At 38.3% G+C, this 20,284-nt stretch overlaps 2 protein-coding genes across 3 annotated transcripts; both read left to right on the top strand.

Annotated features, from left to right (window-relative positions):
- Positions 1–925: 925 nt before the first annotated feature.
- grapa (GRB2 related adaptor protein a) lies at positions 926–10,216 on the top strand. 2 transcript variants are annotated; one of them, XR_013821379.1, is made up of 6 exons: positions 926–1,331; positions 1,427–1,524; positions 2,100–2,219; positions 5,848–6,016; positions 6,641–7,071; positions 7,259–10,216. XR_013821379.1 is itself a non-coding variant. In XM_079872845.1 (5 exons), exons 1-5 carry the CDS (start codon positions 1,254–1,256, stop codon positions 6,818–6,820), a joined length of 645 nt encoding a protein of 214 aa, XP_079728971.1. In that variant the 5' UTR covers positions 926–1,253; the 3' UTR covers positions 6,821–10,216. The 2 variants fall into 2 exon arrangements, 1 of the variants encoding a protein (XP_079728971.1); XM_079872845.1 differs by having other exon boundaries at positions 6,641–10,216.
- Positions 10,217–11,826: 1,610 nt separating this feature from the next.
- On the top strand, positions 11,827–19,617 carry fam83ga (family with sequence similarity 83 member Ga). The gene is made up of 5 exons (XM_079872292.1): positions 11,827–12,476; positions 13,185–13,352; positions 14,911–15,035; positions 15,153–18,108; positions 18,223–19,617. Exons 1-5 carry the CDS (start codon positions 12,018–12,020, stop codon positions 18,682–18,684), a joined length of 4,170 nt encoding a protein of 1,389 aa, XP_079728418.1. The 5' UTR covers positions 11,827–12,017; the 3' UTR covers positions 18,685–19,617.
- The last annotated feature ends 667 nt before the right edge of the window (positions 19,618–20,284 follow it).

The following is a 20,284-nucleotide window of genomic DNA, read 5'->3' on the forward strand; positions in this document are numbered from 1 at the left end:
GAGAATAAATTTTAGTGAACTACACCTCACTGGTAACACTTTACAATAAGGTCCCATTAGTTAATGTTACTTAATGATTTAACTAACATTAACTGCAATGAGCGATACATTTGTTACAGTATATGGTTACACTTTATTTGAAGGTGTCCTTGTTACTGTGTAATTATGTATTTAAGTATCCTACTGAGTAATATTAATTAACATGTACTTAGTATAGGGTTAGGAATAGGGTTTATTTTAAGTTAGTTGCATGTAATTTATTGTTATTCATATAATAAGTACAGCTATTATGTAACATGCATAAAAAGGACAATGTAGTTACCCTGTATTAATTTTTGTTAATGTTAGAACATTGTTCATTGTGCATCTTATAAATGACAGCTTGCGATCATTCTTTCTAAATATAAATATGGATATCAATGTGATATTAAAGTATATGTCTACATGCTGATAACATAGCTGAAGCTATAAGTATTAATTCAAATACTTAAGGGTTCAAGGGCACCATAACTGAGGAGATCAAAAGAAAAGACCACTTTATGTGAGAAATATAGCCAAAATGGGACGTCCATGTGCATTTCAGGATTAAACAGCACCACCAATAGAGGAACATGAGAGGTGTACTGTGAGTCATGCAGCTCTATGGGGACGTTTGCTCATCTAGAAACTCACATGTTCTTTGAATCATATACTCTTTTCAGATGAGCTCCTCAGCTGATATAATTCATCTCCAGCTATTTCCAGACATGGGAGTAGTAATATGCAAGCCTAACACAGATTAACCAGATACATTTACAAACTACAGATCTGCTCATAAAACAGCAGTCTGGTAAACACATATGTGTTTTTCTTTACTTGTAATACGCAGGTCCGGCTCTCTGATGAGGGGAAGTTTTCGAGAGGCCATTCTTTTCGTCGTCCTCCCATCATTTTTTTTAACTTTCCTGTTTCTCACATAGCTGTATTTCCTTCTATTAGAGCACGCTGAGACAGGAACTGCCACCCCTGCCTCCCTCCCACATGTTTTTTTCTGTCTTTCTCTCTTTTAGACCCACACACGTTCTCTCTCTGCTAGTTCTCTCGGTTCATTTATCAGGGTGCAGTGTTTGACAGTGAGCGTGTCTCTGGACAGTCTGTTTCAGTGTGGATGCTCTCTGGCTCAATCCTTTCCTCCGTTCAGTATTTTGTGGCTGTGGTGGGACGTCTACCCATATTGATCTTTTGGGGTTCACCTCTAGCTCAGTGAACTCAGGATGGAAGCAATAGCAATTTACAACTTTTGTGCTACGGAAAGTGACGAGCTTAGCTTTCAGAAGGGAGATGTACTCAAGGTATAAGCTCTTTTGAGTTGGATTATACATACAGAGCTTTTGTTTGCTACAAATGATTTGTTCTGGTCAAAGCTTACTGGCTGTTCTTCCTCTAGATCATTAATAAGGAAGATGATCCTAACTGGTACACAGCAGAGTTGGTTAACAGGAAGGGCTACGTACCTAAAAACTATATCAGCGTTCGGCCACACACGTAAGTACAATTTTAGGTCTGTGAATCTTGGAAAATATTGTGTGGACTTGTGTTGGTATTGGTATTCACTAGTCTTTATTCACTAAGGCAGAATGGTCCTGGGAATAAAAAGAATATGTGTGATGTCTCAGTTGCTTCACCTAGACAACAATGAGATTAAACTGTGAAAATGGAGACATTTACTGAAGCCTCCTGCTCCACAGATGGAGAAAAATGTAAATCCCCATGTAAATCTCAAATTGGTACCAAAAGTGTACTATAATATGTGAGAACATTTCTCATCAAATTCTTAATTTACAGCTCTACAGTATGTCAGTTTATACCGTATACACTACCGTATACACACATATCCTAAATCTCCTATTAGGATATGTGTTTCCCACAAACACATATCAAGCCACGAAAACTTTTCAACGCTGATAATAATAACCATTACTAATAACTGAGCACCAAAGCAGCATATTAGAATGATTTCTGAAGGATCATGTGACAGTAAACAGCCAGACACATGTGACCTGTCTAGATGTTAACTGCATCACTAATAGTGCTGTTGTTCCCCTCTATCTCGCCCACAGATGGTTTGCGGGCCGTATCTCCAGAAATGTAGCGGAGAATCGGCTGCGCCAGCAGGAATGTGGAAGCTTCTTAGTAAGAGAAAGTGAGAGTGCACCTGGAGAATTCTCTATGTCAGTGAGGTAAGACGCATCCCAACCTGCATAGCCAAGCCTGCTCTATACACTGTTCGTGGGGGTCGATGTAATTTGTTGTTTTCTGCAAACCTCATAAAAGTATAACTAAAATTTGAATAAGAAGAAAGATTGTAGGGTCCATCAAAACCCATCTGACCTACTTCGCAAAGGACACCAATATCCCCTTCTGCTTAAGAAAATGTACCATGAAGTTGTCTGAAAATGAGAGCATCAGAAAGCTATTACGTCGGAGCACAGATTTCATTTAAAATTCATCAAACGCACGGGGATCACATTATTATTCTGTCCGGCTCTTTACCATCCACTTCTTGATGGCTGAGTTGGGTTCGGATGGCAGAGCCTGTCCAGGATCCCGGGAATGAGCTGGCTGGGATAATCAGCACTGCAGTCTGGAGCAGGGCTGGCCTCAGGTGTGGAAGCACCGGCTAGGGTTATTGTGAGATTAAACACACCGTGAGAAGGGGAATTGGCAGCTGGTCTGCAGGTCCAGGGCTAATTTGTGACGCACAAACTCTCTATCCATGCATTCCCTGAGAGAGCCCTGTCTGCCAATTCAGATTACTAATCAGACTGTCTATGTGATTGCTGTTAAGGGAATAGTAGATATAAATTCTGTCACAATTTACTCACCCTCAAGTTGTTTCAAACCTGTATGAATTTCATTTTTCTGCTGAACACAAAGGAAGATATTTTGAAGAATGTCGGTAACCAGACGGAAACTATTTCCTATTTTTTAGTAGGAAAAAAATACAATGGAAGTCAATGAGGTCCATCAACTGTTTGGTTACCGACATTCTTCAAAATATCTTCTTGTGTTCAGCAGAAGAACGAAATTCATACAGGTTTGAAACAACTTGAGGGTGAGTAAATTATGACAGAATTTTCATTTTGAAGTGAACTATTCCTTTAATTGACAAATCAAGGTCATAGTGCAAAATGAGCAATGTGAATGCCTGGAATGCCTTTGATTTTAAAAATGTAAATCTTTGATGACTTTGGGCATTATTGTCCAATGTCATCTAGGTTTGAAGCAGGTTCATTTGACGAGACTACAAGAAACCTCAGACGATGGCATTATTTTATTTTTCACAGCACTCACCTTCCCGCATATTTCATTTTTCTCTGAGACCATATATGCCAGCATTTTAAAGAAGATATCCAGGGATTTTAAAAATAATAAAATGTTTCTTGAGCAGCAAATCATCATATTAGAATAATTTCTGAAGGATCATGTTACATTGAAGACTGGAGTAATGATGCCATTTCTTTTCTTAGACAAGATGGCATCCTCTGCTGTTTGCAGGGCATCAGTCAGGTCTGTTAACACCGGGGCCTGATACTAAGAAGGCGCTGTGTATCTATTCTGGCCCTGCGCCACAGGCCTAGTCACTCCACTTGGCCAAATGAAGATGAAATGATGATAACTCAGCTGTGAAATGTCTAGTAGTGAGTGAACCATCTGTCTTTAAATGGGACACCAAGGGACTCAACCACAAAACTAAGCTTGGATGGATCATTGCAATCAGTATATATTTGTTCACATTGCTAAAGCAAACATCCCTATTATAATGAAAAACCAACCCAAGTATTAAACTCTTCATCCTAAATGCAACTTTTACCTCACTGTTTGTAATAAAGGCATAAATGATACCCCAAAACATGGGTCTTGTTGAGATGTGTGCTATTTTCTTGCCTGGCAGACAATAAGAAACTAGCAATGCAATAAAAATGCAACCTACCACTTATCAGCATGCTAAAATTACCTAGAACACATCAGCAGTCACAAGACTTGCATGCAGTAACACCCTATAGCAACACCTTAGTAATTATGCAAAACATCCTAGCAACCACTTTTTTTTCTGACAGAGTGGTTTCATTATGTTGCTTAAGGGTCAAAACAGAGAGTAGTTCAGCCTGTCAATCATCTTCAGTGAAAGGAGAGAATGCCAGCATTCCAGCAAGCAGGTAATCCTGCATTGGGGAGCTAAAACTGCAACTGGGATGTTCCCTAGATAAAATCATTAAATCTTCAATCAAAGAGATTCAAATAAAACAGCTTTGTTACAACAGTAAACTGAAGACCATGCAACATACCACAGCCATTTGCTGTAACCTCAACAACACATGCGAGATGTACCTAACTTGCTACAAACCACAACAGCGCTGAAGATTTAAGCGCTGAATGTAGGTCATTGTTAATGACACTGATGGCTGAGAGATATGACAGGATCTGCTGATGAACCACCAACTCATGTCCATCTATATTTAAATACTGTTTCTGTCCTCAACCTCACATCCAGCATATGCATAGAAACCTTCAGGCCATTAGTGGCATGACTCACAAGAAAACTAAATTACAGCTTCTTATATGCTTTTATTTGTATGTATAAAGCATTAAATAATCTGCATTTGTTATTAGACTTTATTTCTGTTAAAACAACCTAATTTAGCTGGACTTGTGATTCAAGAGTCTAGTTTAATCAGCCCTTCAATAGCACTGCATGATGAACCATCCACCCTCTGACGTTCAGGAAGCTTTTGAGGAAGTACAGTATTTCACATTGACAGTCACAAGCTTTTTAGGATTATTAAAAGACAAGCTCTCCAACATTATGGTTTTCACTTTTTTTTTTTTTTGCTTTTTTTTTTTTTGATTTGCAGGTAAAGTAAGTGACAAATGAATTTGATCGCTCCAGAAAGCAGAGAGATGTGTATCATTGTGAGCACACAAAAATGAGATGAGATGACTCATGCTTCTACCTTTGATCTACTTTACTTTGAAATTTCAAGATATCTTATTAATATTCATAAAGCTCAATTAGTCTTTACACATGCCTTTGTCATACAGTTGAAAGAACAAAGTTTGCTGTGTTTCAAATGCTGAATTATTTATGTTCTCACAGCTTTGAAAAGAATATTTGCAGAGTCTCTTAAAGACATCAAAGAGCTTTCTAACCTAATGCAGCCGAAGACACATCTAAACTTTTTTAAGACATGCTGACTAATTGTTGTGAAATGTTTGGCCTGCACCGAGTACAGCTGTTTACAGATCCTAAAATTTAAAAATAAGAGAGGATGTTTAACACCGTGTCTACACCGGACGTGAGCGGTGCAATGCGACGCGACAAAAAAGACAACAAAGCCCATTGTACGGTCCAGAGAGAATCCTTGAACCTGTATCATGACCCTTTAAAAAAGTCCTTCCTGTGTAATGTTTTGGTTTAAAAGTTTGTGTTTTGGTTTAAGCATTGCCAAATGGTTATAGTCTATATTTTGTTTGATACGTTCGAAAAATTTATGAATTTTATTGTAGCGGTAATTTCAGCATTGCTCAAAATGGAATTACTAAAAGCTAATAATAAAATAACAGCTGAATCAAAATAGTATTAAATACTATGATGTAAACAAACTAAAATAACAATGGTTTGGAAAACCTGTTTGGAAACAGTCATTATTGCAATTCCATTTGTGGCCACTAGTGGCACAGAAGTGGCACACTGCACTTTTAAAAGAGTGACTTAAACGTTTTCTCCTTTTTGGTGTCACTGCATGATATGAGGGCTTATTCTGTAGTGCTGTGTGTTTATTTCGAATCTTGGTCTCTTCTTACCAGCTATGGGGATCATGTACAGCATTTCAAGGTGTTAAAGGATAGAGATGGCTATTACTTTGTTTGGGAGGAGATCTTCCCTTCCTTAAATCAGCTTGTGGACTACTACAAGACCAACAGCATTGCAAGGGAAAGGACTGTGTTTCTGAGGGATACAGAACATGCATTAAAGGTAAGACAGCACTTATATTATTCTTATGAAAATATTTTGAACTGGGTACCAACATTTTGCCAACAGCAATTCAAATGTCATACTTAAATGCTTCTAAAATGAAAGCCGGATTGTAAACAGCATTCGTTTTTTCACCAAAGAGCAAGAAAATATTGGTTTAATGGGAAAAGTGTAAAAGACAGCAAATGTGTAAAAACACTGGTATTCACATTCATGAGCACAGAGGTGTCAAAAGTAATTCATTGATTCATACAGTCATTCCTTGTTTGTTCATATAGGTAATAATGTATTAGTAAATGTTGAAATTAACATTAACAAAGATTATTAACAAATGCTGTATAAGTGCAGTTCAGTTTTAGGTAATGATAATTAATATAGGTAACTAATGTTAACTAATGAACCTTATTGTAAAGTGTTACCATTACATTTATATCCGATTGCCATTTATCCAAATGACATGTAATCCACACCAGGAAAAACACACTAATCAGTAATGAAACTATGAAAAATATCTCAGGTGTCATCTAGTGAGGCACATAAAGTATGACAGTAAAAGGGACCTAAATGTGGAAAATGTGAAGGTAGGCACAACAATAATGACCTTTGTCTGTTATTGTTTCCCAGCAGTGGCCCCATCACGCACATGCCCTGTTTGACTTCAATCCAGAGCTCAACTCCCAGCTGCACTTCCTGCGGGGTGATGTCATAGACCTGCTGGACTGCTCAGATTCTCAACGCTGGAAAGGTCGTTGTCGTGGACGTGTGGGCTTTTTCCCCCCTGAGTACGTCCAGCTGACTCACTGACTCTGAAGGAGAATAACAACACTGTGTGTACATAGCAGTAGTCGATTGTTAGCATCTTTAATTGGTTTTAATACGACAGGAATCATCAAGCTAAGTGTGTTTGAAAATGACTTTGGAACACGCAAACATACCGAAATGGACAGTTACTAAAACGTAATCATGCTGTTGACACTAAAATGACACATTTCAGCTTTATAGGATAAAAGCTATCCAGCATCACTGTACAAAAAATAATCTCCATTTATACTGTAGTGCAGTGTTCTTCAACCCTGCTCCTGGAGGACCCCCAACACTGCACGTTTACTCTGTCTCCCTAATCAAACACACCTGATTCAACTCATCAGCTCATTAACCCATGTGATAATGAGCTGATGAATTGAATCAGGTGAGTTTGATTAGGGAGACAAAGAAAACATGCAGTGTTGGGGGGTCCTTCAGGAGCAGGGTTGAAGAACACTGCTGTAGTGTATTAAAATGCATATATAGATTTTGAATTGTATTAATACAATCTCTTCACTGCACTTTGCTTACAAAGTAATACAATACAAAAGCTATATTTATTAAAAAGAAATTCTGTGTATATATTGTTTATAACTATTGTTGTCTATTTCTTTTGATGGTGTAAATGTTAGCATTATAATGACTGAATATAAACGAGTTAATATGCACATGTCAATAATCTTCAGTTTGGGCACAAAATGGCTATTGGATCAAGAAAGGAAATTACTAAACTTGATATGAAATTACTAAGCTCGTTCAAGAAGTTTTCATCTTCCATTATTTCAAAATCTGATGTGCTGCAACGTCAGAGTCCCAGAGGAGACATTTTGGTTGTTTAAGTTGACAGGCGATCTCTCCGTTTTGAGTTCAATTACTTACATTAGAGATTTTCTTCCCTTGAGACTTGATGCAGGATTAAAAAATTGGAAACTTTTCAACCTTCACCAATTATTTAGTAATAACAACTTCAAATCATCCGATCAACTGAGAACAGATTTTAAATGAGCAAGAACAGATTTTTTCAGGTACCTACAATCAGAGCCGGACAGTAACGGAGTATTTACTTGAGTACAGTAGGCTACTTAAGTACAATTTTGAGGGATCTGTACTTTACTCGAGTATCATTTTGGGGGAGTACTCATGACTTTACTCAAGTACATTTGAGAGGCAAATATTGTACTCTTTACTCCGCTACATTTCTGTCCATAACCGTGAGTACCCATTACTTCTAAAAAAAAATAAAAAATGTATCGGTGAGTAAAGTAGATGAACTGCCGCGCTTGTGACAGGGCGCATGTTTAAATGAAAAAACGAGCAGAGAGAGAGAGAGCCGGTCGCGCGCGCAGACACACTCGGGGCCCTATCTTGCACCCAGCGCAATTGACTTTGTACACCGACGCATATGTTTCATTCCCATTTTGCACCCGCGCAAAGCGCGCTTTTCCCTCCACAGAAGCACGTCGCTAAACTAGGGAATGAACTTGCGCTCCCTGGGCGGTTCAGCGCAAAAAAGGAGGCGTGTTCCGGCGCAAACAATCCCTGGTGCTATTTTACTGTTCCATAAAACAATTGCGCCACTGGCCAGAAAAAACCTAGTCTAAAGTCAGTGGCGCGTTGCGCGTTGTTCATTATGCTATTTTAAGGGCGCATGCTTGACCATAAAGTATAGCGTGCACAACGCGCATACACTTTGATTCTCTAATCTACATAGAAGCAGCAGTTTTCATTTTTGCAAATCATATTATTACAAACGATAGATAGACAGATAGATAGATAGATAGATAGATAGATAGATAGATAGATAGATAGATAGATAGACAATTTATTATAAAAGCATACATCTAGCTTACACATTTACCCACATTATTATATGCCTGTTTAACCGAAGCTAATTTGGGTGTGTTTCTCCATCCCCAATGTCACTTCTCTCTCTTTTACGGCCGTGACGAGAGCGTTGCTCTCCTCGGCTGTGAACCGCTCCTGGCGCGCGCCTGGCAAATCCGCCGTTATAATAGCAATATGCCAAGGAAAAAGCGCGTCTGCTCTTAAAGGGAATGTGAGATGATGCTCTGATTGGTTTATTTCACGTTACGCCCAAACCCCACCTATGAATAATGAAGCTACTTCAGACCAACCCCTTTTGGATTTGCGCCGGGCGCAAGAGTCATTTATCCCGCCGGGAAAATAGCAACAGCGCCGAGACCCGCCCACAAAGTTACTTGCGCTTTGCGCTTTGACACTTGCGTTTCAGATCGTTAAAATAGGGCCCTCGTCTCTCTCGCGCACTTTCGGTCTCTCTCGCGCACTGTCGCTCGCTCGCGCAGTTCGTTTCGCTTTTGTCCAGTCCGCGCCTCACATGTCACATGCGCCCTGTCACAAGCGCAGCAGTTCATCTACTTTACTCACCGATCAAATAAGACTTTGGCGGGACAAAAATTCACTTTGGCGGGCGCTAAAACAAGTTCAATGCAGGAAAATTCATGCATGAATTTAACTGAGTAGTAGGCTAGGTTGTCTACAAACCGGAAGGTTGGTGGTTCAATCCCCGGTTCCACCTGACCAAGTGTCGAGGTGTCCATGAGCAAGACACCTAACCCCAGCTGCTCCCGACGAGCTGGATGGCGCATTGCATGGCTGACACTGCCATCGGTGTATGAATGAGTGAGTGAATGGGTGAATGTGAGGCTATGTAAAGCGCTTTGGTGGCCATAGGTCTGTGAAAGCGCTATATAAATGCAGTCCATTTACATGACCATGCACTCGCACAAATGCAACCACATAAAATTTTAACTCACACATTCTCAAAAAATGGTCGCAGTCTGGAACCCTGTGATTTGATTGATGAAAAAAACAGAGAAACTCACATGTACACACAATTGTTAGCTGAATTTTCTTTCCTGATATTACACATTAATGTAAGCTGAGCATTTGCTTTGATGTTCTTGAGTATGCGGTGTGTTTAACACAGTCAGGTTCAAATGTGGGTGCAAAAAATCCATTAAAACTCTAGCAGAGGTTTGTCAGAGCGTTGCCATTGTGCTATTGCCTTGTGGGCAAGTGAGAAATGTTAAATAAAGCAACATGGTAAAAAGATGTAAATGACTTGATTTTACTTTCAATTCATTTTACAGTCTCCAAGGTATTAACATTAACATTTTTCATAAATCCATGTAGGACGTTTCTGTACATAAATGTAAGCACTGTGGCAGTAGTAATGCAATATTTAGAAAATGTACTCTTGTACTCTTGATACTCAAGTACTTTTAAAAACAAGTACTTCAGTACTTTTACTTAAGTAGACATCTGACTGTAGTACTTTTACTTGTACTTGAGTAAAATTTAGCAAGGGGTATCTGTACTTTTACTCAAGTAATGAAGCTGTGTACTCTGTCCGCCTCTGCCTACAATTAAGGAGCTTCATACTCAAACACCCAAACTGGAACAGATTAATAGAGCCCTCCCTTTTCAGAACAGTATTTATTAAAAATTCAGGGTGGAGAACATATGTGGAAACCAATAACCAATGTTTATAGAATCATTGCTTCAATGACAAAAGATCATTCATTTTATGTGAAAGACAAGTGGATTAGAGCTACGGCTCGAAATAAGTGAAGAAGTTTGGCTGAAGATATGTACTCGGGCTCACAAAGTCACGAACGCCAATTTGTGGAAGGAATTTCAGTGGAAGATAAATAACATATTTTTCAGAACACCACAAGTTGTGGCTAAAATGAATCCGAATCAATCAAGTCAATGTAAGAGGGGGTGTGGAGAGACAATGGCTACTCACTCACATATTCTTTGGCAATGCCCATTGTTAGATAACTTTTGGAAATCCATTTTTACATTAGTTACATTATTATTAATAAAGTATTGAATATTGAACTGATAAGAGACCCTCTGATAGCAATTCTAGGGATGAAGCCAGTTGTGATACAGTAGGAAAAAGATGTATTTATTACAGATATTACTGGTATAGCAGCAAAGAAAACAATAAAATGGCTTTAAAAGGAGTTGCCAAACCAAGCTGAATGGCTAACAATTTTAAGAAATATTTACACTATGGAAAAAATGACATATTCATTGAGATTACAGAGGGAACTTTTTATTGAAAGATGGGCACCATTAATGACGGTGATGAAGGACCGTTAGAACTAACTCTGATTATATCTGCCAGGGGAACTTTAAGTTGATCTTCTGTTCACATTGTTAATTTTAAATGTTGTTAATTATTTTTTATTTTTACTCTTCCTTGTACTTCTGTACATATTCTCCTGTGGACTTGACCATACGTAAGAGCGTGTGAATGCTATGAACCCTTGTACAGGATATTGTTTCTGACTGGAAGTAATTATAAGGAGATTTGAAGGATATTCAAAATAAAAAAATAAGTAACAAAAAAAAAACCAAAGGTGGTCAATTTTACTTTATTACAACATAAATTACACACAATCATACATCAGATGTGATTTTTTAAACCAATGTGTGCTTTTAAAAATTTAAGTTGATATGATATGGGCTACAACAATTTCTAATTCGCAAAGCATGTTAAACTATCATCCTTACTGTAGTCCTTATTAAACAACGCATGTTTTTATTGACATAATTAGCATTAGAAACAAATATAAATATGAATTATTTATACAATGGCCCATGTTTTAAATAACTGGGCCTATATGAAGCAGTTTCATGTTTTCACAGCAATCTCTGAAATGCATCGTATGACTGAACCACAGGCTTTCTGTGTCATTTTAAATCATTTACATTTTTGGATTTTTATAAAATTAGATACTAAGACTTAAATTAAAAATAATAAACTTATATTTACAAGTCTAGCACGACATAGCTGTTCATTTTACCTTCAAACTGGCGTAGAAAACTTCCCAACTACTAAAGGACGATTAGTAACACCATAAAGCTTGTTGGGCTTCTTTTACAATTGGTTAATAGTCAGTCACGTGACTGAGGTGTTTGCGCTTACCTGTACTTGCATCTGTGCCTGACGTACTGAACACACATTCATACTCTTGACAGGATCAACTAGATGAGCAGAAGCGAGAGAGCGCGTGTCTTAGTTTTTGTGTATAATATTTATTTAACATTGTTGGTTAAAATATTTGAACTAAACTTTTTCAATTACAAAATTATAGCCTACGCAAAAGCTTTTAAATGCAGTTAAAAATAACGTAAATAAGTAATGGCACTGTCACAGGTTCAGTGCCTTGATGACAATCACATCAACTTGCGCACTAACGAGTCCAAGCCGGAGTTCTTTTACAGCGAGGAACAGAGGGTCGCGCTGGAGACACTCATACATGACGGACAGGACGCCTTTGAGGACTACATCAAAACAAAGAACATCCGCTGCTTTCTATCGGACCTTGAACTTGAGAGGATCCTCAACACTGTGGAGGTGTATAACCCGGGTTCCCACGATAATAACGCTGAACTATACGGGGAAAGTGATGGGGAAGATATTTCCCTGCAGTACTGGCCCGACCGCTCGGACTGCTCGATCCCACAGCTGGACATCGGGTGGCTGGACCGGGTGTCCTACCGCGGAGTGACGCGTGTCCAAGTGTACACTCAACCCCCTTATGAGGGTCAGCCACATATTAAAGAGGTCGTTAGAAAAATGATCGGCCAAGCACAGAAGGTAGGGGATAAAATATGATTTTGTGATTTTTGTTGTGACTCACACCTCTGGTGAATAAGACACTGATCAAAGTCCAGTGAACATGTAGAGATCTACACGTGTGCTCAATCTCATAAAACAGGCTTATGTCATTATTACCCCTCTGAGTCGTAAGGCTGGGTGGGTACCTACTGAAACTTTGACTCTTAGAATAATAAAGTGAGATTTTAAAACACTTCATTTAACGATAGATATACATATTAAGTAAATAATATGGGCTATAATAACAATTAAATAAACAAAACTAAAATTTATATGTACACATTTCACATTGAAAATTTGACATTCTAAATCTAATTTAAATAAACTACGTTTTGTCAGATCTTGCCTCTTTTTTATTTTTTATTTTCTTTATCACAAATTAGTATGCTGTTAATATAAATTGTAATAAAGAAAATACATGATTGGACCCTATAGCTTCTATTTGGGATAGTCCTCACAGTGTCGCATGCATGCAATTTTCCAAATCTGCTGTTGTGATTAGGCTACTTTGAATACATTTTTCAAGAATGTCCAGTTTTTAATCTGTGTGCACAGTTTTATTTGCATGAATTAATATTTGGATTACAGTATGTTTTTGACAGATATATTACAATGTGCTGTCTTTTTTTTTTTTTTTTTTTTTACCTCAAAGTTCTTGTGTTTTCATCAATGCTTGTCCCTTTGCAGGTTATTGCAATTGTCATGGACTTGTTCACAGATATTGACATCTTCAAAGATCTTCTGGATGCAAGCTACAAGCGGAAGGTTGCTGTGTACATTATGCTGGAGGCCACTGGAGTAAAGCATTTTCTGAGAATGTGTGAGAAAGCAGGCATGCACACTGGACACCTCAAGGCATGTCACAATTAATATAAGAAAATCATTTGACCGTCAATTTAAGATTAAATATTTATTAGCGGAAAAGGAAAATATTATTAAACGCCTGCAGTTTAATGAGTAGAAACAACCGAGAGATAGGCTAACTTAAGTTCTCCAAATCAGAAAGTCTAATTTTCCAAACCGTCTGAGGCAACTGTGAGCGCTAATGACTCTTGATGCTCTTGTTTTGAGACTGAAGCAGATTTCTGCTGATGATAAATAATTTTGCAACACATTTTTGAAATAACATAAAATCTTATAATGTATCAGTGATAGTAATGGATTTATTAGAATGATGTGTAGTGTTTATACCAGTAATTTTTACAAATATATTTACATCTGTTCTATTACAGAATTTTATATGTGAATCGGTTGACCTGAATATTTGAGATATTAGCTTTGTCTGTGTAAAGACACCTAAGACACCTAAAGGCACCACAAACCCAACAGCAAACAGGAAATTTAAATACTGAAATGTGAATAGTGATAAAGGCATGATCACAAAAGGCTTGTTTCAGCATTAGCATCAATGTGCGTAAGTGTGAAAACATTACAGAGATGTGATATAAAGGAAAATTTGTCCTTCTTGTGTGTTTACTTGCTAATGTGATCATATACTAATAGTCTGTCATTGATGAAACCAAGTCAAACATGTAGTGTGTCAGAAACTATGGCCACATTCACACAGCAGCAGAATACGGTTGTCAGTCCTTAATACGGTTACATTCATACACGGTTATTTACGGAGAGTGACAACCGCTTTCTATAACTGAACTCACATCTGAACAATTTCAGGACTCACAAATGCATTCTCGGAAAACCTCCGCTGTGTGAACAGATCCGGACTGGACAACTAGTTACCTATGACGTCATACAGTGTGAGAGAGCTGCTCTGCGATGCACAAACGTGTCTACCGTGTGTTGCGGGTTTTCATGTGTGGTTTCCCTTCCGGTAACTTATACTGACGGAGATATGAGCTGTGTGTCATCTGAAGGTTTCAGATTAAGTCACTGTTGTCATTTTTGTGTTCTACGCGTGTCTCAAATGCTTCGCTCTCCACCCCGATATTAAAGCTGCTGTCAGTTAATGAAGGTTTGATGGATGAACTCGCCGCTGAATTGGACTCTTGTCTTGTCATAAGTGATAAGACTTTTCAGTTTTATGGATGTCACCATCTTTTATATTACTGTGTGACTCCTGTCACACGTTCATTAAGACAGTGTTCGAGATGCTATTGTAAGTTTCTGTTTTAATGTGACATTTCGAGACTCACTCCTGTAAATAAATGCGGTTGTCAAATCCAAAAAATGACAGTGTGAACGTAGCCTATGTCTAAAAAATACCTTCAAATATCCCTCATGGTACACATAAAACTCTGTTTGTAGATCATTTCTGTTATACCCTAATACAATATTTGTCTGACTTTTGTATTCATTTTGTATTAAGTTGCCATTGTGAGAGAATTTCTTTTAGTTGTGGATATTTTTTCATCCACGCATTAACCAAACATGCTGAACTCTCTTCTTCCATCAGAACTTGAGAGTGCGCAACATCAGTGGGGCACAATTTTTCAGTCGATCCTCTAAGAGAGTGTGTGGAAGCCAAAGCCAGAAGTTCATGTTTATTGACGGAGACAAAGCAGTCTCAGGGTCATATAGGTAAGTCCGGTCAACCCAGTTTAACAAGGTTAGACCTAACCTAATTTATTATTCTGTTAGCTAAATACATCCATAATATACATAATTATTCAAATAAAAGGTTTTCTTTATTTTCAGTTTCACATGGTCTGCCTCTAGATTGGACAGAAACATCATCACTGTTCTCTCTGGCCAAGCAGTCGACACATTTGACGCATTGTTTCAGGACATGTATGTGATGTCTAATGGAGTGTGCTTGAGCAAGATTAATCTGAGCAGTGAGCCTGAACCTGAGTTCCTCCCTCAGGCGGTACCAACTCTACTTCCCTCAGCAACCAAGGCACTCAAGCTCATTAACCCAAAATACTCTCTGGTCTTTAACTGTGCTTTCACTACCAATGGACCTATATCTGACCAGACAAGTGCCAAGAACAACATTTCAAAGAATCAGACGGAAGTCATCAAACAAATCAAAGACACCCCAGTGGTGCCATCTATTCACCCGGGACTTCTAAACTTGGAAAAGGCGAACATGATCAATTATGTGCCGACCTGGCCTGATCCTGACCCACCGAGTGATGTCATTGGTTTCATTAACATAAGAGACTCCAACAAACCAATGCTAGCTCACCTAATGCGCTCAGAGCTCTTCGAAGTGTCTCAAGCCATCCGATTCAAGGATCCTTTTCATGAGCCAAAGGAGTCTATATATCTGAGGGCTTGTCCTGGACCCATATCCCAAACTCCCTCTTATCCTGAAGCTCCAGCACAGAATCAAACATCAGGAGAAGCTCGGAAGAATTTTGATCAAAATCAACATCAAACAAGCAGCCGGAATGAGGATCTTATCTTGCCTTTGGAAAAGCCAGAAACTCTGCATGTGCTTGCCTGTAATAAAGTTGATAAAGAGGAACTATGTGTAATGGAAAAAGACATATTTGACATCTCTACATCTTTGCAGAGTAAAAACATTCACTCTGAAAAAGACTTTCCCAATGCAATTCCGAATGCGTCTTTTACTCAAGACGATAGAGTCTCAGCTACAAAGCAAACCCTGGTTACTACACAACCTCTGAAATGTCCTGCTCAAACCTCTGACGATCTTGACATTAAATCATCATCAGGAGTGTACAACAAAACTAATTGTGACTTATCTTCAGTCCCAGACATCCCTTTTGTTAAGCAAAGCCTTGATGACCAAGTCTTAATTGATGTTGCCACTCAAGAACACAGAGATACAAAACCAGAGACAAACCAATATGGCTGGAATGGTACACAAATGTCTAACTGTGACTCCAGCATCTCTTCATTGTCTGATGTATACTATGATTGTTTTAGCCCTGTTGCTGACTTAAGGTCTTTAGGAGATTTTTTTGTGGCTGAAAAAACACAAGAATCTTTGCATAATCCAATCAAAAATGGTCATCAAGAGCAGGAATTTCCTTGTTCAAATTCATCCTCAACTCAAGATCGTACAGATTTGGATACTAAACAGACCTTGTTTACTCCAAAAGTTTTGAAAACCTCTTGCAGTATTGTCTTCAACTTCTTATCTACAGAGTTCAAAACAACAACTGCAACTTCCGAAACCACCTTTGCCCAAGAAAGTGACAGAGTTATCACAATAAATGATAGTAGGCTACCAGTCAATGATAGTGAAATCTGCTATTTCTCACAGACTCCTAATGGTTGCTTCAACTTCTCTTCAGAGGAATACTTTGAATGCAGTGACACAGTGGGTTTGAATCCAGATATTCATGGTATGGTTCATGAGAAACCAAACTCAGTTGAAAACTTAAGCCTGAATGAACCTCTGGAAATACTGAAGCCCGTACTGGAAGCTGAGAAACTATTCGAGGTAAGCTGTCAGAGCATGAAAGAAAAAGATGAACCTAAAATGGATTCTGGACAGGAGCAGCCTGAATTTCAACACATACTAGAAATAACAACTGACAGTCACCTAGTGGCAGATGAAATTAAGGCAGTTTTAGGGTCTGAGGATATTACTCAAACTCAACTGAATAGGAAAAATCACAGACACCAAAAACAATTGTCTGAAGTTACCTCAGAGCCAGTAGTAAAGAGCAAATCGATGAGTAACTGTTTACAAGAACATAAGATAAGTGCATCTCAGGAGAAATTAGAGATACAGAACAAGGCAGAATCTGCAGAGTTATCTGAGAAAGTTAAAAAAGAGCCAGTGCAAGCCTTAAAACTTGATGCAAGTCTAGATTTAGTGAGTGAGGAATCACTACGAGACTTACAATCTGAAATAAGTCTGGATTTAATATGTCAGGGAAAGTTTGTACAGTTAGCTGAGAAAACTGCAAAACTGCAACTGCAGGATTTACAACCGGAGGTAAGTCTAGATTTAATATGTGAGGGACAATCTGCACAATTACCCGAGTCAACTACTATACTGCCACAACAGGACCCACAGTCTGAGGAAAGTCCAGATTTAATACTCAAACCTTCAGAATTGAATGCTATCAGCAAACCGCATTTGGCAACAGGCAGTGAATCTAGCTCAATGCTGCAAGTTAAAGCAGATATAACTTCTGTAATTCCAGAGGAGACCAGGGTAACAAAGTCTGAAGAGTTGCCTAAGAGTGAGGAACTGCAAAATCCAGTGACTTATTTAGATTCTGGATCAAATCATCCATCCAACCTCAAATCTGAAGAGCATTTAAGGCTGCAGAATGATGAGGTCAGTCCAGCAGTGTTAAAGGTAAACTCTGAGGAGCACAATCCTCAAGAGAAACTGCCTGAACAGTTTGAATCCATTGAGCTGTTGATATTAGAGGATTCGGACCCCCAAGAGACAGAGCTGAACAATTCTGATCCCATAAGGCCAAGAGCTGCACTGAGCAAAGAAACGTTCAGCAAAACTGAGCCTATAGAACCAAAAACTGCAAAAGATAGAAAACGTAAAGAAAATAAGATTGGTCATGATGTTTACAGTAGGAATGAGAAGAAAACATGCCACCCAACAGCTCTGGTTGAGGAGAAACAAGAAGGGGAACATATTTGTACAAATCAAATAAACAAGATCCTGCCAGAGGCTAAATCCAAGCTGGACTGTCTGGTTAGGAAGGTAAGCATTTCTTACTGTACTACTACCAAGAAGCAAGCACTAGTTCAATTAGAAATCAATTCGGAGAACTGCATTAAGGATAATATCATTAAAATATTCTGTTCTTCATCCTAGCAACCACATCAAAAATCATCCAGAATTCCTATTCAAGCAAAAGGAGGGTTAACTAAGTTAACCATCAGCAAAGCAGACACTCGCCCATTCAGGCTGCAAGCTCCTAAAGCTGGCTTGCATAGCAAGCTGCCATCACTTGGAAAACCACTGGGGCAGAATAAGCCTAGCCTTACATTATTTCCATCTTCTGAAGAATTGTCCACAGGAGGAATCGCTCCAGTTAGGTCAACACTAATTCCCCAGAGACCCCCTCGGACAGTCCCCTCACCAAACAGTCCCATCTCTCCCCAAAAACAGCCTCAGGTCCAGCTGATTGCACCTAGGATCAGGCAGTCAGACCAGCCAAACGTTTCCAGGAAACGTTCTGCATCCATTACAAAATATAGCTGCTCTTCATCTGGAATTTTATGTCCAGGACAAGTAAAGAAGCAGGCGTTTAAAGGGTCTCCACCAAGCAAGTAGAATAAGGGAACAAATTGCAGTTCGAATTCATGGTTGCATATACTGACTTCATAAATGTAATGATGTTCAATAGAAATCAAAAAGCCACTATGTTATTTTAGGATTTGTTTTATTCATTCCATTTAGCAAACAGAATTTCACCCTCCTACAATGCACTCAAGCTAACAGGGTTTTCCCTATACAAACAAGTTTTTTCTAAAGTGAACGTTTTATGTAAATTGCAGACACAGACTTTTAGATAAAGCTTTATGATTGTCCCTAAAGCTATTAATATGTAAATGCTTTATTTTTTTTTAATTCAACTTATTGTAAATGATCAATTATGGGCCTCATTAAATCATCACATATAGTTCACCATTTGCATTACATGTTATTTCCTGATTCTTTTATGGGCTGATTTTAGTTAATTGGTATACTAAAGGAAATGGATATGAGTGTTACTCATTTAGATTGAGGTCAAAAACTCCAGACTTTTGAAGATTAGAAACCCCCAGACTGTACACACGCATCTATTGAATTATTGAAACAGACCTTCCAGGACAGAATCCACTTGATTATGACTGGACTTTATTCCTTTATTTATATGAAGACTTTTTACCATCATTGCTACTTATTGAAGCAGCTTCAAACATGATTTAACCTTATTACACACCATAACCTCATTCAGTTTGGCTACTTTTTAAGTTATTCTTAGGTGGCCTGTGACTGTCAGTGTTCTTGTGGTGTCAGCTACTATCTTTATTGTAATGTCATTTTCCGGAAACTCCAGATTTAATCACATATCATGTACAGTTCAAGTGAAAAACAGTTGTGTGCAGAACTAAGAGCCCACGTGCAAAGATGGACCAGACAAGCAACTACCACTGAGATGATAAGGATGCTAATGCTAACAGATACCTTACTCCATGTAATAAAGACCTTCTTGTTGTTAACAAACTAGCCATCTAGAAGAATGAATAATATTTTCGGTATTATAACGGGTTTTAAAATATCAGGAAGTATCAGAACTTTTCTCTGTAATTTGCTTTTGCTGACAGCTCTTCTCTTTTGTGGCAGACTGTAGTGTTACAAAATGTTGAGGCCATAACTCTAGGGACCTTTGCTGGGTAATTTACATGGAAGTTAGATTAGTCATCCAAATATATTTCCAATAAAGTCTACATCAGTTGTATGCTTCCAGAGCAGGCAAATAAGGGCCATATAAGCAGTTAATTTGACAAAGGCCTACTTGAGACGCCATTTCATAAAGAAGAGCATCACCATACCTCACACCTAACCTAAGAATGCTTATAATTGTTCATTATCATAATGGGTTCCTGCCAGTTTAGTAATGATGCAGTTGCAGTTTGTTTTGCTAACCACAATGTTTGATTTTCTTAAAGGGATAGTTCAATTCAGTCATCCGAATGTATGTAATTCAATAGGGTCCAAATCAACATTGGACTTTCATTGTATGGACAAAAAATCACTGGGATATTTTTTTACTTTTATGTTTTACAGAAGAAGGAAAGTTTGTAAAACATGAGGGTGAGTGAATAACAGAATTTTTATTTTTGGCTGAACTATCCCTTTAAAGCTAGGTTTGAGCATGCATTTGTAG

This window comes from Squalius cephalus (assembly GCF_949319135.1).
Source record: "Squalius cephalus genome assembly, chromosome: 1".
Taxonomy (NCBI): Eukaryota; Metazoa; Chordata; class Actinopteri; order Cypriniformes; family Leuciscidae; genus Squalius; species Squalius cephalus.

Coding starts and splice junctions, on each gene's coding strand:
- grapa (XM_079872845.1), top strand. CDS start 1,254: ATGGAAGCAATAGCAATTTACAACTTTTGTGCTACGGAAAGTGACGAG. Junction 1,525..2,099: donor ATCAGCGTTCGGCCACACAC/GTAAGTACAATT, acceptor TCTCGCCCACAG/ATGGTTTGCGGGCCGTATCT. Junction 6,017..6,640: donor ATACAGAACATGCATTAAAG/GTAAGACAGCAC, acceptor ATTGTTTCCCAG/CAGTGGCCCCATCACGCACA.
- fam83ga (XM_079872292.1), top strand. CDS start 12,018: ATGGCACTGTCACAGGTTCAGTGCCTTGATGACAATCACATCAACTTG. Junction 12,477..13,184: donor TGATCGGCCAAGCACAGAAG/GTAGGGGATAAA, acceptor GTCCCTTTGCAG/GTTATTGCAATTGTCATGGA. Junction 15,036..15,152: donor GCAGTCTCAGGGTCATATAG/GTAAGTCCGGTC, acceptor CTTTATTTTCAG/TTTCACATGGTCTGCCTCTA.